Source organism: Arvicola amphibius, chromosome 13 (assembly GCF_903992535.2).
Source record: "Arvicola amphibius chromosome 13, mArvAmp1.2, whole genome shotgun sequence".
Taxonomy (NCBI): domain Eukaryota; kingdom Metazoa; phylum Chordata; class Mammalia; order Rodentia; family Cricetidae; genus Arvicola; species Arvicola amphibius.
This window is the reverse complement of record NC_052059.1, coordinates 73120774-73138296: the sequence shown is the minus strand read 5'-3', so window position 1 is coordinate 73138296 and position 17523 is coordinate 73120774. Positions and strand designations below refer to the sequence as shown.

Genomic DNA, 17523 nt, shown 5'->3' with positions numbered 1-17523 from the left:
TTTGAGGATTTCATACAGGCTTTCGATGTATTTGGATCATACTCAGTCTGACTCTCCTGCTACTTCAGGATCCACCCACAACCTCCCATCCCTCCCACACCTGCATTCATCTGACTGGCCAGCCAGCAAGCCCCAGGAATCTCCTGCCTCCCCAGTGCTGGGATGCCAGGTGCGCACTGCCACACTTGGCTTTTACATGGGTTCGGGAGATAAAAGTCAGAGCCTCCTGCAGCTCAGTGTAAACTGTGCTGGCTCCTAGGCACCCACCAGTTGATGATGCTGGTTTAACTGAAACTTCCATTCTCTTCTACCTGCTGAGAGGAAGGTCCCTGAATTTTCCCCAGGATTCTTTATCCCCACTCCGAGTTTGGACGACACAAAGCTTCTAAGGTCTAAGAGCAGGAACATAAATAACTAGGTCTTGGAATGGCGGTCAGGTCCTACGCAAAGGGCAGAATGAGAACATCACTTAGAGGACAGCCTAAATGCAGCCAGCTCAGGAGCAAAAGCTGCCTTCCTGACCCCTGTCCACCCATCCAACCAACTTTCATCCGCTCAGCCTGCACACTCATGGGAAGGAAGGAAATGCCTTCCTGCTGCCCTCCACTGGACTGCCATACGGGTCACACCTACTCTGGCAAGACTTGCTAGAAATCCCTTCCCCTCCCAACCACTCCACATCAATAGCAATTCTTTGAGAGTAAGTATCCTCATATACTAAAAATAACAAAGGTGAAATACATACATGTACCCTATCTGTGATTTGATACATTCTGGGAGAGGCAGTCATTCTTAAAAAGCAACCACTCCTAAAACACTCATGATACCATCTCATTCCTTCTCCATAAGCTTCCGCAGGAAAGGAAAAGAACAAAGTAAACAGAGGAAGAGCTCCTGCAGCCACGAGGTGAACTGTGCTCCGAAAGTCCAGCCTCCTTAGGCTGCACTCACTAGAAGACTAGCCACAAGTCACCTAAAGCAGCACCAGACTTTAGCATGTGGTTCCATGTTTCTCGAGACCCGGCACAGAGCTAGGGCCTGTGACTTCCATCCGCCAGCCCAAGGTCCTGGAGGGATCTGTGTGGCCCAGGCCTGGCCTGCATCTCTCCAAGGTTACATACCTCAATAGGTTGAAGCTCAGATCAAGCCTCTTTGCAAAATGTCCGTAGTCCCTGCTGAGCTGCTCTGGGATTTCTCTGCAGTCCTGGCCTATGTAAGACACCTGGAGAGCAAATGGAACAGAAATGGAAATTACCCAGCTGCTCACAGCTCAGAGCCACTGACCCCACGATTGCTTCCTCAGCTTTAAAGGCTGGCTCTTCAAAACGAAAAGGCTATACTGCGCCTATTCCCCCCCAAGCTTTTAGGGACTCTGCCAACAGCTCCCCTTTCATGAAAGTTAGTTTGGTGAAGACATATTGTGGCAAAACAGAAATTATGTTAAAATTGACTAAGATACAGGTGTCCAAAGGAAGCCCATGCCAGAGTATGTGGAGAGAAGCCATCTTCCCTGACCTGGTGACAGCTGCCCGTCTGGTTCTCCTTCTGGCTCTCTCAACCACCCCATAATACACTCGTCCTCACAGAAGACAGAACTGATGCTCTACCAAGCATGCCTCAACTTTTTCTCCATCTTCAGAGGCAGCCCCTGAAGTCACAAGGTAAAGCCTTCTGAGACTGCCACAAAATCTAATCTAAAAAGCTCATGCTCAACTATACAATCAAGTTATTAAAAAAAAAAGAATCAGAAACACACTTAAAGTAAGGTTATGATTTTGTGTTGGCTTGCATTCATAGCTATCAGTGGGAGCATGCAGCCCTCATACCACAAGTTGGACACCTATACCCTTGAACTTCCTCAAGGTGCTAAAAAAAAATCAAGGCTGGGCAAGGAACTCTCCCCAGACCATCAATCTCATCCTGTTACCACTGTGTGTAAAATGCCCACCACACTCCCAACCAAACAGGTGGCAAGGCAAAGAAAGGATGGTATGTAGCCGGAGTTTGAGGCTCTTCCATCAAGAAGATATGTGTTTGTTCAATGTGTATGAGTGTTTGGCCTACATGTATATATGTGTACCACATACATGCCTAGTGCCCACGGAGACCAGAAGAGTGTATCAGTGCCCTGTAACTGGAGCTATAGATAGCCACCTGCCTCCATAGGGGTGCTAGGAACTAGACCCCAATCTTCTGCAACAGCAGCAAGCCTTCTTTACTGTCGATTGCTCTCACCACCTCCCTTTTTCTTCTCTTTAAATTTTTATTGATCTTTTGAGAATTTCATAAATTATATTTTGATCACATTCACCCCAACTCCCCCCAGACACACCACTAAGCTCCCACCTCCTCAGAACTTCACATTCGACTTTGATTTATGTTAACCATACATTCCTCGGTGTGGAACACACACTAGAGCACAGTTGCCCTTCCAGGGGCCACATCTTAAAGAAAACTGACTCTTCCTCCCCCAGAATGTCATCAGCTGTCCACAGTCCCTCGGTTAAGGATGTTGACTCCTGAGCTTTGCCCCATGATGGAATGCTGAATGACTTGGTCTTGTCCAGGTCTTGTGACGGTGACCACAGCTGCTGACCATCCATGACCATGATGGTCCCGTCCAGAGAACACTGTTTCACGCCAGCCCTCCCTGGCTTTAGCTCTTACAGTCTTCCTACTCGTACTTCCTGATGGTCCCCGATGGTGGGGGGAAGGGGAAGAAGGAAGAGGGATGTAGATGTCCCATTTAGTCCTCCAATGACACCTACTCTCTGCACTTTGAACAGTTGGGAGCTTCACTAACCACCTTCAGCTACACAAAGAAACTTCTCTGACATCTGAGATCCGCACTAACCGATGGGTACAGCGATATGAATTCAGAGAGTCGTTTGATATTATGTTCACTTAGCAGAATAGCAGTTGTCAGTTCATCCCTGAGGTGCTCACCAACCGTGCACTCTTGGCCAGATTCACAGTACCAAGCATGAGTTTCCTCCTGTGGAACAGGCCTTAAGTCCCGTGACTGATTGGTTAACCCCGTAGCGTCCATGCCACCCTTGTGCCTGTGGCCTTCTCTTGCCATTCTGCTCAGCATTGCACTCACCGCATTTTCCCCAGCACTGCGCATGGCACCCTCTAGCCAGAAAGCTTTCATAAGTCTTTTGCCTCCTTCGGCATTCTTTTTATTTTTATCTTTTTTACATAATCACTCAAGCGTCTCATATGTATTTCCAAATATTAAAAGGCCTAACTGAAATTCGATCCTAGAACTCCTGAGAAGACTTTCAGGGGCACTTCCCTCTACTCTAACCACCCAGTTTGGGGAGTCCATTTTTAGGACTGCAGGCTTCAGGCAGAAAAGTATGCATCATAGGTGACCAACTGAACTATACTACCTTCAAACACCAGATAGAAACTCTGGCCCCTTAAGTAGCTATAACACTGATCCTGGATTCCCACAAACCTACCTTCTGTACAGACAGACAATGATGTCTTGGGATGGCTGACAGAACCCCAGCGCACTATGGTTCTCAGTAGGGAAGAAAACATGATGGTCATCAAACATCCTGGACATTAGGCTGAGCCTTATGAAAGGCAGATCTCAGAACTACAAAGCCATGTCTTCATACTCCAGCACTTGCCTTTCTTCAAGGCACCGGTTACCTCTTCTCTTACAAGGAGACAAACTGTTGGCAGCACAATGTCTCATGTTTTCTATCTTCCCATTCACTGTGTTCCAGTAACTTCATCCAGCAAGAAAGTGAGAGAGGAAAGGATAGAAAAAGCAGCTAATGATGATGGCGACATCACACACCTGTGGTCCCAGCACTTGGGAGGCAAAGCAGTTGCCTGAGCAACTTAGTATGTTCAAAGCCAGCCTGAGTAGCTGTTTTGTACATCACTAAAAGATGACCACAACAAAATAATTTATAACATATATTTACTCTCTCTCATGTGTGTGTGTGAATATGTGTGTTTATACACATGTGTGCCATAGTACATCTATGCTATATAAAAGGCAACTTGAAGTTCTCTCCTTCCACCATGTAGGTCCCCAGGATGAAAATCAGGCTTAAGGGTAACTGCTTTTACCCACTGAATCATCTTAATGGCTCAATAAAATAATTTTGACTCAGGAAGATATTGATATGATGAATACCACATATGATATTAAAGTATAATAATAATAATAATAGTAGTAGTAGTAGTAGTAGTAGTAATAATAATAATGGGATCTCACTTCAATATAGCTATATGTCCCCTTTCTATATTAGATCCATTCTTTTTGCAGCATTTAAAGCAATAAAGTAAGTTCTGTTTCAAAGTTGAGATGGAAATCATACACCAAGAAAAGATTGGGACTATAAGGTTCCAATAAATCTAGGGGCTTGGCCTCAATCTGTAACTTGTTCTGTAAGTTCATATTAACCCTCCAGGTCCATGAGAAAACCCAGCATGTACCACCACTGTTTTGTACATCAATACATAAGATTTCCGTGACATCTAAAGCAGGGAAGTTTAGCCTTAAACAGGGATACTGAGCCATGTCCTCATAGCCTAGGCAAGGATTAGATCTAGTGGGGACCCAGCTTATTAAGTTCTAACTTTCACATAGGGAAGAACTCCACAGCCCTTTTAACATGACACAGATACTTAAGAACAGACCGTGGGTAAATTCTGACTCACGAATAAAGACTTCCCAACTTGGGAACCACAGAGTGCTTACGCAGGTATGGGTGCTTCTGATCAATAGATGCTGACAGCTTCTAAGCCAGTCTTCTGTCAGGAGGTGCTTCTAGTGGAAGACCCCTTGGGATACCAGGAAACTTCAACTACAGCTTGTTCTCACTCTCCAGAGATGAAGACCTCCTAAGCTCCAAGATTAGCACGAGAGTCATTTGGGCAAGGCACATAGGACCACTCTGTTATGAGCCAGCAGCTTTTGGACATGTTGGTTAGGCTGGGCAGGCTGAAGGGCTCACACCAGTTGGGAGAGCCTCAAAACAGAGGCAGTCACTGAAGAGCAGAGCAACCACTAACCAGAAGAGAAACTTGGTTAGGATGTGCTTCTGGCGGGAGAACCTTTGGAACAGCAGGCAGCTTCTAACTACAATGGCCAGATGGAAAAGAGTTAGCTTCTTCAGATGGGGACAAGGGATGTGGTCACAGATGGACCTTAAGTGGCATTCAAGTTAGAACACAGAGGCACAAGAAGTCTTTACATCTGACCCATTATTATGTTTAGGCTAAGTTTAAGGACAAAATGTTGCACTTTTAACATTCCTACATTTTATATTTTAGGAAGGAACATCATTGCCAGGCAAACGAAAATTTACCAAGTTAGGATCAGGGATGAGGATCAATCGACAGGGTGCTTGCATGGGTCCAATTCCTGGCACTGCATAAACTGGGCACAGCGGTGCATGCCTGTAATCCCAGCACGTGGCAGGTAGAAGCAAGATACTGGAAGTTCAAGGTTGTCCTCAGCTACACAGTAAATTTGAGGCTAGCGTGGGTCACATGAGTTCCTGTCTCAGAAAGGGAAAGGGAAGAGGTGGAGGGTGGGAAAGGGAAAGGCAACATGAAAGGACAGGGAAAGAGAAGCAAGGGGGGTGAGAAGAAGAGGGGGGCAGTAGAGGAGAGCAGAGAAGAGAGGAGAAAAATATCTAGGCAAAGAGCCCTCCAGAGGGAAAGCAGTTAAAAGATGTGAGAATGTGTGAGTAGATGCCCAGCCCAGGCACATACTTAGTCCCTGTGAGCAGAGCTGGAAAGGCGGCCGAAGTATAAGTGACCACAAATGTCTGTTTACCCTCAGGACAGTTGCTTCTGGGCCCTTTCTAATGTGTTAAGTTTGTCAGTCATCAGATTATCTAGGGCCCCCATCTATTACCAGGTTTGCAATCACAGAAACTCTGCCCCAGGGAACATAGCTCTGGGTTCCCGCAGTGAGCACCAGTGTTGTATCTCCCAGCTGCTTCCTTGGATAAGTCACAGTGACCTGGGGCCTGTTTCCCTCCTTTGTTTTCTTCATTTGGAGAGCTGCATGTAGCCCAGGCTGGCCTGGAGTTCACTATGTAGCCGAGGATGACCTTTGGCTTCTGTTCCTCCTGCCTAGTTTATGCTGGGGACCAAACCTAGGGCCTTGTGCATGGTAAGCAGGCAGGAACTCTGCTAGCTGAGTGATCCCCAGCCCCTGCTTTCTCTTTACTGAATTTATCAAATACTGTCACCAACTACCATCAAAAGTAGTTACGATAGCACAATAACATTTAATAAATGCCAGCCATGTGCCCAACTGATCACAAAACAGCCTTTGGGATCAAGCAGCCTCATTGCCTTTGTACTTGTATGGTAGGAACAAAATAGCATATGAAAGGCACCATCTCTGTTGCAGAGAGGTCATCCAATCAATATCTGTTGTTCCAGACCAATATCCCCATAGAAAGGATTGGTTATTTTCATTATCTCTTGGGCCAAAAATTTCAGTGCCCAAATTTCAAGTTTACATTTATGTCTGTAACTGTAACCATGCTACACACTGTAGCTGTCATACATTAATGGAAAAAAGGAAGATGTACTATTGAATATAAATGAAGCATTCATACCAAGAAAAGCCAAATAAGGTCAGGCCTATGGTGACTAAAAGGACTTTACAGAGAAAATGATGGGACAGCACCAACCCTCCCACTTGCATGTCAGCCACTGGCCCATGGTGACCCCAGAAGCAGCAATATGGCATCAGACAAATGTCACCAGAATCTTTCTAAATTGTTTACATTTTTGCTGGAATTTTCCCTTGCACTTAAACCATCCCTTTATTTAGGATGTATATTCTCTAAATACTAGAAAGGTTACATCCAATCATATACAAAGTTTTTTTTTTCCCCTTTAAGAGGGATCATGGTAGGGTGAGCTAAAGAAATGGCTCAACAGTTAAGAGTACTTGCTGCTCTTCCAGAGGACCCAAGTTCTGTTCCCAGCACCCATGTCTGGCAACTCACAACTACCTGGAACTCCAGCTCCAGGAAAACTGTCTTAGTCTGCTTTCTATTGCTGCGCTAAAGACCACTAAACAAAAGCAATTCATGAAGAACGGTTTGTTTAGATTGTATATTCCAGGTCACAGTCCACTGATGAAAGGCAAAGCAAGAACTCAAGGAAGGCATCTAGAAGATTCCTTGGAATTCCTTGGAAGAATTCAAGAAGGAACTGAAGCAGAGGCCAAGGAGAAATTCCGATTATTCGCTTTGCACTCCGTGGCTTGCTTATAGGCCAGTCTGATGGGGACATTTTCTCAGTTGAGGGTCCCTCTTCTCAGATGACTCTAGCTTTTGTCAAGCTGACAAAAGTCTAGCCAACCCAATATATGATGCGCTCTCCTGCCTTTCTTGGACACCCACATGCACTACTCACGGACACACAAATGTGTGCAAGTAAAAATAAATATTTTTAAAGAAAAATCTAGGTCTGGAAATGTAGCTTCATGGTAACATGCTTGCCTTGCAAGCAGAAGCGTTGGGTTAGAATCCCAGCACCAAAAAAAAAAAAAAAATCAATTAGTTAAAAGATCTACCTGACAACAGGGTAGATAGGTTTACTGGAGAGTTAACTGGCAAGAGGCACAGATGCTACAAGGCATATCTGCTGATGTCCCAATGGGTGTATCTGCTGGTGTCCTATAGCACACAGTAGCAATGGTGTACCTGCTGATGTCCTATAGCACACAGTAGCGATGAGTGTACCTGCGGATGTTCTATAACACACAGTAGCAATCTATTGTGCTTTGTAGGTTCCAAAACAGCCAGCAGAAGGAACTTCAAGCCCCTAGCATAAGCAACCAAATGATATGCATTTACTATAATAGATATACCAATTCCATTATCCTGATCATTATATACTGGATGCATGTATTGAAATATTACACTGCACCCTGTTGAATAGGTGGTTTTTTAAGAAGAAACTTTCTGTCAGAATCGTAAACATTCAAGGTGCTATATCTCACAGTAGGTACTGTTATAAATTGTGTGGAGCTGATGATAGCAAATACTCTAACCCCAGAGTCAGGCACTCACATTCACTATCTAAGTGCTATATGAAAGGAGACAGTAACACCCCCAGATACCTCTGTGCCTTCCTAGCTCCTCCCAGTACTTTATCTTGAATTACTGGACAGGGCTCAAAACGTCTCACCCACAAGTCAGCGGATGCCCCTGAGCCCTGGGCAGCAGGCTCCGTTAGGGGCACAGGAAACACCAAGTCTTGAGAAGGACAAGATAAGAAAAAGGAAGTCTGGGGAAGTTTCGACCTCACTGTTAAGTTCTCCAGGAACTTGGAGGAAACTATACAAAGAGAATTCTGGGACTGGAAATGCAGAGACCACCAAATGCATGAAGGGACCCTGCTTCTTAGGCAAATACACACAGGGGCAGGCCCCCATACACACACACACACACACACACACACACACACACACACACATCTCTTTCTAGGAAGTCAAACTGACTCCAAGAAGCCCCCTTTCCCTGGCTCAGAACAAGATCCTCCTGTTTAGCCACTTAGCAGAGGCTGACAGCAGTTTAGCGGGCTCACTCCTCAACTCTGGACTTGTGCCTGTCTGAGGCTCCAGACAGAGCCAGCAGTACTAGGAGACAAAGCTGTCAATAGATGCAGCAGAGAGCTGCTACCTCAGCTCATTTACATCACCTGAAGGGTGCCTGGCACACAGTAGCCACTCAATAAATGAGGACAGTACCACACTCTTGAAAAAGGAAAGACAGTAGTTTACTTTGGTGGGATGCACACGGCTGGCATTCCTTGGGTTTCCGATTTGTAAAACCCCTAGGCATCTAAGGAAGGACAATTTCCTAGTCCCTCATACCACCAGACTAAAGGGAGAATTTTCAAAACTCACCACTGTTTCCCTAGGGTGGAGAAGAACTTGGCAAAGTGAGACCACTGGCTTCACAAGAGGGACAGGGGATGCAAAAGAGAAGCCTTCATTTTTCAGCAGATAAAGGGCCCCTGCTCAGCCTGATGGAGTTCTCTCCAAACACTGCAGGCCTTACTATGGGGCTGAAAGCTGGTACCGCTAGATGTCTACTATCCGGTGCTGCCATGCCCTAACTGCAGGCCTTACTATGGGGCTGAAAGCTGGTACCGCTAGATGTCTACTATCCGGTGCTGCCATGCCCTAGTGATACCTCTTCAAGAAACCAGAGACCAAGTGAAAAATGTAGAGGACCCCGGGCCTCCATCAGCTGTGGAAAAGATCACTCTGGTAGCAGAGATGCCCGCCAGCACCCAGCCGGAGGACACACTGTGGCTCTAATGACCCTGTGCACTTTGCTGCCTTGGCCCCTTTCCTCTATGGAAATGTATCAGTCCATTTGGCTTACAGTACAGTTGCCCTATTATCAACAGCTAAATGGTTGCCTATTAAAACATTTTCTTGCACACCAAAAATTCTTTTAAAACCAAGACTGTGAAAAAAGAAACTGAAACACTTTTGGTGGGTCCTGAAAAATATGAGTTACCAGGACAGGTTCTCAAGGCAAAGTTAGTCCCTAAACGTTGATCAGTGTGACTCCAGGGACAGAGGGAGGCAGGGGTCTGGGCTGCTCACCACACGGCCAGGAAATGTGCCATGATCAAAAGAAGGGTCTGAACTCTTCAACCTAGAGTAAGTGTGGGCACTTGGCACACATCACCTGCACATGCGGCTATCCCAGGAAGACGGCGCTCACGTTAAGCCTTGGAGACCCGGGGCCTCGCTGTCCCTCCCATCCCCAGTTGGGCCCCAGGACTGATGGGGCTCGCTCGGACCCACTTACTTGAGTTCCACTGACCACTATCCCAGCCATGGTGGCTGGGACCCTGCGGCGGGCTGCACTGAGCAAAGTGGGCGGCACAGTTCCGCACTGGGCGACGGTCAGCTGACCGGCGGAAGCCCCAGGCGCCGGCTGCCGCTGAGAACTGCGCGCGGCTGCAACCGCTTGCTTAGCTAGACCGGGTGCACTTAAACCTCGGCCAGGCAGCTCTGGCTCGCAACAGGTGACCCACTGCGCTGCACCTAACGTGGGGACCCCTCGCGACTACTTCTCTCCCCTGCCCCGTTCCTCCCCGGTCCCTGCGCCCCAAAGAAGTGCCCCTCTAAAACCCAAAGCCCAGAACTTTTGTTGCTTTCATCAGACTCAGTCTTCGGGATGAAGGAGGTCTCTATCATGGGCGTGCTTAGTTCCTGGCTCAGAACTGGGCCTTCCCAGAGTTTCACAATCTCGGTTACGTAACTGCCCTCCATTGCTGGAAGGAGGGGCCTCTTCACCCAAAGTTCTCTCCACAGTTTTTGGCCGGGAAGGTGGTAGGGGAAAGGGGCTCCTGGTAGGATGGAGTTTCTATTTGTAACAGGGAAAGCGAAGGGAAGTTGAATTGTGCCAGCCGGCCCTCACCGTGTGCCACCCCCGCCAAGCCTTTGACAGTGATGAACAGTGATGACAGTTTAGGGGAAGGGAAATTGATAATGTCTCCAAATTTCAGAATCCTCTTATTCTCCTCCTCCAAGGGAAAAGGCTATTGAGAACCAAAGCTATTAACTCGGTATGTGGCTGCCCTCAGCACCTGTCCACCTCCCACCCCACCTTCCTTCTCCAGAAGTGGCCACTGCCATCCCCTGACCAGGAAATCCAGCACAGGACAGGTAGCTCCTACACTCCTGTTTTTCTCTGGAACCCTCTCCCTGCCTTCTCTTGCCTTCCCACCTCCACCCTCAGGATACCAGTCCTTATGCATCATAAGGGTGGAGGCTGACACTCCTATAGCAAAAGACACAGTTGGAGGCCAGCAAGACCCTGTCTCAAAGAGAAGTGTGTGAGTGTGGGTGTTTGTGTGCATGTGTACACATGCATGTGTGTGTGTGTGTGTGGAGAGAGAGAGAGAGAGAGAGAGAGAGAGAGAGAGAGAGAGCGCTAAACAGAGAAGTGTTGGACAATAGGGTGTAATGTTGAGTGCAACAGATTGAAGGGAGAAGCCCAGCAAAGCTGCCCCAACACCCCGTGTGGCCTTCCCTCCTCCCGGGAGTGAGGCACGACTCCTCTGGCATCAACATCCAATGACTCCCTCTCACATAAGGCAGTTCTGAGCGTTTTTTATGACCAGATCCCACTCAGAAAGATGTTTCAAGTGGGAAGTCTAGGATGTAAATCTTGCTCTGGGGGAGAGGGGCTCTGGCTTCTAGAACAGGCCTTAGGGAAGTGAAATTGTGGTTTCTATGACTCATTTCTAGAGAGAAAAGGAGCTGGAGACAGGAGGGCAGGAAGAGGCTTGGCTTCTGAGGCTTCCCTTGGACCTTCCCTTCTTCTTCTTCTTCTTCTTTATTTTTTAAATTATTATTACATTGTGTGTGTGCACACGTGAATGTGTGCGCACATGCACCCATTGTGACATATATGCATACTCATACATGAAGAGGTCAGAGGGTAGTTTTCAGAAGTTGGTGCTCTCCTATGATACGGGTCCAGGAGAACTGAATCAGGCCATCGGGCTTGGCAGCAGGCAACTTTACCAGCCGAACCATCTCACCGCCCTGCCCCTCCTCCTTAATTCTGTGAAGCATCACTTACCGAGCCCCGGACTTGTCCATTCTACCCTTTTCATGGATGGATGCTAACATCATTCAACTAGATAATCTCACGCTCAGGGCAGGTACCACAGCTCAATAGACCTACAGATGACTGTGGGTGCCCCCTCCACACAAGAGAATGGTCACAGTGCTTTAGTTATCATTATCCCCTGTGTCTCGGCAACACTTAAAAGCCACAGGCTAGGGTCTGGAGAGATGGCTCAGCGGTTAAGAACATTGCCTGCTCTTCCAAAGGTCCTGAGTTCAATTCCCGGCAACCACATGGTGGCTCACAACCATCTGTAATGGGGTCTGGTGCCTTCTTCTGGCCTGCAGGCATGCGAGCAGACAGAATATTGTATATGTAATAAACAAATATTGTTTTAAAAAGCCACAGGCTATACGACTGATGCTGACAGCTATGATTGTGGTCGAGCGTTTTCTTCTGTCCAGACTGCCCTGTTCCTAACATACCGCCAGGCAGGCAGGCCATGGATGGCAGCATGGTGATGTGCAGCGCTGGCCTCTGAAGGCTGGCCTGCCTGCCCCTGTCTTTCACACACGTCCCCTAGGAAAAGAGGCCATCGCCAAGTGGAGCTAGAAAAAGGCAGTCAGACTGTATTCACATTAGGAAGTTCCTGGAAATGCCAAAAGTGACAGGCAAAAACAGAAAGCTACTTTCCAGAGAGAAGATGGAAGGGAACCCCAAGGCCTGATGCCCCGAGGACAACTCGTTCTCCCTCACCCATTGTCCACAAGGGTCTGCCTTCCCTGCCTGACAGGGAAGAAATAGTTCAGTGCCCTGGCAGTCACAGCACTCTGCCCTCCCCTGCCACCTCTCACTTCAACCTGCTTAGCAGAAAGTGACTCACAGAAGCCTGTGCAGAAACAAGGATCCCTCTTGTGTCCCCTTCACACATGGCTGCATCTTCTGAGCCCAGACTGCTCAGCAGACACTGTCGAGCATGGACACCAAAGTGAGCAAAGCCTGCTCCCTTCACACAGGTCCCATAGGAAAAGAGGCCATCGCCGAGTGGAGCTGCTCCCTCCTCCACAGAATCTCAGGGGATCATTTCAAAACTCAAAATCTTCCAGGGCATCCCATTCAGTTCCTAATAGTCCACGACATAACATGATCTTCAATATCTCTTACAGGGCTGGAGGTATTGGTAAAGAGCTTGCCTGGCATGTGAGAGGCCCTAGGTTCCATCCCTAGCACACAAAATGAAGGGAGAAGGAGGGGAAGAAGGGAGGGAAGGAGGGAGGGAAGGAGGGAGGGAAGGAGGGAGGGAGGGAGGGAAGGGGGCCCTGGTGCATATGTGTTATACACAAAATAAATAATAAAGCATTACAAAAGTGTTGCAAAGAAATAATCTCTTCCTTACAGCCCCATCATTTCCTACCCTCTGCCTGGACTTGTAAGAGATTTTAGTTTGGCTTGGGATGCCTCCCTAGCGACTCCTGTCACCACTCGGTGACCCTACCAAGAAAGCCAGCTGACAGTATGTGCAAGGATCATGGGGAGATTGCAAAACAAACCAGAAGAGTTCCATCTGAGGGAGGCTTTCGTGTGCTCTATGAGGAACTACAGAAAGTCCTTGATCAGAGTGATGGTCAGACTATTCCAGCTGCTAGCGCCAAGCTCTGTCAACTAGATGGCAAATTGAGAGCTGGATATGAGCTATGGAGGCCGGGAATTCTGGGACCTGTGCCAGCAGATTCCCTCGTGCTGGTTCACTGGCAGCTGCATTTCCCTGTGTCCCTGGAAGGAACAAGCTAGCCCTCGGGGCCTAAGGGCACTAATCCGGTCACGAGGGCTCCACTCTCATGACCCCGTCCCTCCCAAAGGCCCCAGCTCCTAACACTCAAAGGGTTAAGGCTTTAACATAGGAACTTTAGAACACAAGCGTTCAATCTATCGTGTTAGTAGCTTCCTTGGATGTAGCTGTCAGAAGGCTCAGGCTGAAACAAGGGGATTTACCTCTGCTTTTCCCGATCAGCTTCCGGAGGCTGAGCTACAGAACGGAAGCACAATGGTGGGTAGGGCAAAAGGAGGAGGAAAAGAGGTAGAGATGAAGGGACAAGAGAAAAATGTCCTATCTTCCTGGACCAAAGATATTGGAAAGGGAAGGAGAAGACATCCTTCTGTTTCCTTCTGATTGAACAAAAAGAGAAATTAAGTGGCCTTCCTCTTCACAGGGAAGAGGATAAACCCTGCCTCGGAACCTGCAGCAGAGGCGAACAAACTCTCCTTTTGGGATGGAGGAGTTTATGAGTGGACGAGGAAGACAAGCCCTGTTGAGTCTTGGTGAACCAACTCCTCCCCTGCCCCTGGAGCAGTAAGAGAAAAGGGAGAATCATGCAAGCCTCCTCTCACTTGGGGTCCCTATTGATTCCCACCAGCCTGTTCTATGATGAGAGTCACAGCTTCCCTTCTCTTGCTGTTCTAATCCCCAGCCTCATTGGGGACATCCTCAGCTAACACACAGCCTTCAGTCAAAATGGTCCAGTTTGCCCAGGGATATCTGCAATCCTGTATCAATAAGAGATGCTGTCACTGTGGTTGGGTTTTCTGAACCCCTAAGAAGGTATAGCCCAGAGAGTATAAGAACACTCATGAGGCCCACAAAACAGTAAGTTCAAACCAAGCATGACCTGGACCTCCGAGCCCATGACTCTGGCACTCTGAAGGGGCCCGTGAAGAGAAGGGTCAGCACACAGCACACGGGGTACCTTTCCTCGCCACCCTGGGGGAAGCAGGAAGTATTGTATTCCCACTGTCACCCTTGTTGTTGTTCCTTGGCAGAAGAGGCCCTTCCCCTTGGAATTCTTCCTCCGTTGCCTTCCTGGGGACACAAAGGAAGATCCTGTTTATTTTCAGTCAAGGGAGTTGATGTTGGGGTCAGCCAGGACCAACCAAACAGGAACTGGTTCCTTAAATCTTCAGATTGCGCCTTAGCAGCAGAGACCAGGACAGAGCCAGTTTCGCAGCTCCCAACATTGTCTCCAGCCTGGCCACCTTGCTTCCAAGGAAATGGGAGTCGCTATTCATCATGCCCCAGCCTCTGGTTTGGGTTCTGTACACTCAGACCTCAGCTTTGAGAGAGAAAAAAAATCACCTAGCCAAGTGAATACGAGATACTGCATCTGTCCCCTTCAGACCTGAGGGACGAAGGGAGGAATGCAAGAAAGAGTAGGGTGCTTGTATTGCCTTTTCTAAGCTTGTGCACCTATGGAGGAGGACAGAAGGTGATCGAAGCTCCCAAACGCTTCCAGTATCCCTCAGCAAGAACCACAAATATTTTTTAAATGTATGTTGTGTGCCATCAGACTGTCTGGCTTGGAAACCTCTTCTACAATAATAATAGTTTATTATTTCCTGTTAAATTTACTATGCTTCCTCCTCAGAGAGCCTCTACTCACCTTCTCTTTAGGATCTAGTGGTTGTTGAGGTTGTTGTTGCTGTGTGTCTGTGTGTCTGTGTCTGTATAGTTTATGTGCACACATGGATTGCACACAGTACGTGCAAGTGTACGCATGCACGTAAATTGGGCACAGATTGACACGCGGTGCTCTTTTCAGGTGTCTTGTTCTGTGAGACAAGAGCTCTGTCGGAACCTGGAGTACACTGAGCTGGACTGACTGGCTTTTATGTGGGTGCTGGCAATCTAAACTCGGATCTCCATACATACTCAGCAGGGAATTTACCCACAAATTGTCTTCCTAGCCCTGGGTCTTAGGAAATTCTGTGGATCTAGACTTGATCCATGCCTATAGTTTGGCACTCTGAGGCTATAATAGCAAGAAAATCACAAAGGTTGACTGGGGCTGCACAGTAAGGCCCTATCTCAAAATCCAAAATTGGTAGGCAGTTGTTTACTTTTTGAAATGCAAACAGCCGGGAGAAGAAGAGTTTGGGAAAGAAAGAGGCTCATGCTAGATTTTGGCGAGGAAAGGAGAACAAAGATAAGAAACTCCAGCCCAACCATCTATTCCCAGTGAAGGGGTGCCTTTCCAGAACCCCAACTTGACTTACAGAGATTCTGTCATTTAGAAGTTGAGAAAGGCCTCCTCAGGCATTCAGTTAAACTCACAGAACTTGGGGGTAAGTCCAGCCAGCAGGTTCTCCTTCTCCCTCCAGTAATTAGGATTTGCAAATATCCAAAGCTGGCTGCTTTGGAAATCAGCTGCTCCAAAGTGGTGCCTGGTGGCTCACACCTATAATCCCAGCATTCAACTGAGTCAGGAGGACAGCCATGAATCCAAGGCATGGTGGGCTTATAGTAAATTCCAAGCCAGAGTGGGAGACCATCTTGGAAAGGAATGAATGTGAAAGGAAAGAAGGGGAGAGGGAGGGACAGAGCGAGAGAGGGACGGAGGGGGAGATAAATCCACTTCAACTGCTCTCTGAGGAAACCAAAGCCTGGAGAATAGAATGTATTTGCCCAGCATAACCAGCAAATGAGCAGCTGATACCATCGTGACTAAGAAACAGGACTCCTGCATCCCACTGTGTCAGGCTGAGGAGGCCCGGAGGAGGACTTGAAGGTGCCATTTCACATCTAATCACTTCTTGTCAGGTTGAAGCCATTTTCCTCACCCAGAGCTCCACGCTGATGGATCAGAAATAACATTTTCAAAGTTCTATCTGCAAGGAAATGGCTATTAGTGCCCGTCCTCTCCTTCTGAGCACCGAGGGATACACATTCATTTCTCTCTACTTATCTTGCCTAGTTGCAAATTGTATTCACCACCCAGAGCTCCAATTTGCCCTGCCTCTAAAGAGATGATGGTGAATAAATGCATTCCTGGAAATAAAATAATTGTCGCTGAGATTTATTTTCATAATTATTTACCTGGATTATTTTAGAATATGTGGAGGGCAATAATAAGAATGCACACGTGAGAGTTCTGGAAGGATTTTTCTGATGTTAATTCCAAGTCTCTTATTACTTTTTCAAACCATGGAGCTGTGAACAGAAGCAACAACACCTACCCACCTGAAACCACCAGCTCCGGAGGCTGAGGCCAAATGAGGACCTCATGTGGCCTGGTGGTCACGCCCTGAACTGGGTGTGAAGGCCACCTTTGTCTCTAACTAGCAGGAAATCCATGATAAAGATGCAGCTGAACTTTCCTCAAGTGCAAACAAACCTTAGAGTGTGTGTGTGTGTGTGTGTGTGTGTGTGTGTGTGTGTGTGTGTGTTGGAGGTTCGTTTGCCTTGGTATCTTTTAGACAAGGTCTTTTGTGGCTGGTTTCCAACTTGGTTGTGTAGCTAAGGATGGCTTGGAGCTCCCGGTCCTCCTGAGGGTAACAGAATGAAACAACTTTCCAGTATATTTAGTAGTACAGGAGCCAGCTCAGGCCTCCCTGCGTGCCAGAGAAACTACCAACTGAGCCACATTCCAGCCCAGCATCTTTTGATTCATAAGATTATGCTCCCTTTTGGACCTGGGGTGCCCTGCAAGGCCTGCATGTCCTGCATGTTAAAGGCTTGGAGACTTACACAGCACAACTGGGAGATGGTAGAAACTTTAAGAGGTGAATCCCAGTGGGAAGCTCCCCAGCCATGATGAGATGTGTCACCACGGGGGAAAGGCCAAAAGACTCATCAGCATGGACTGGAACCTCTAAAACAGGTCCAAAAGAAACCTTTCATCTTTACAAGATATTGTCTTGGGAATTCGTTACAGGATCGGAACGCTGACAAACATGAAGAAAGATGAAAATGTGCATACCTCTCCAAAATAAAACATTTATTGGCAGATATTATAAAGCATTATCTATGTGCTGGGCCCAGGGGTACAAGTGGAACAAGTTAGATATTGTCCCTAGGACACCTGTGAGGCTTAGGTTCTGGAAAGGAGAGACAGGTACCAACCAGGCTCAGAATACAACTTTGAGTGTG

At 47.5% G+C, this 17523-nt stretch overlaps 1 protein-coding gene across 1 annotated transcript in view; it reads right to left on the bottom strand.

The window, feature by feature from the left end:
• The window catches only part of Lrmda (leucine rich melanocyte differentiation associated), a 1012055-nt gene extending 1002145 nt beyond the window's left edge, over positions 1–9910 (bottom strand). Inside the window, exons 1-2 of the mRNA XM_038310121.1 lie at positions 9831–9910; positions 1122–1222 (exon numbers count right to left, since the gene is read on the bottom strand). Of these exons, the coding sequence (XP_038166049.1) occupies positions 1122–1222; positions 9831–9860 (131 nt within the window). The 5' untranslated portion in view covers positions 9861–9910. The remainder of the gene's footprint in view (positions 1–1121; positions 1223–9830) is intronic.
• Positions 9911–17523: the final 7613 nt, after the last annotated feature.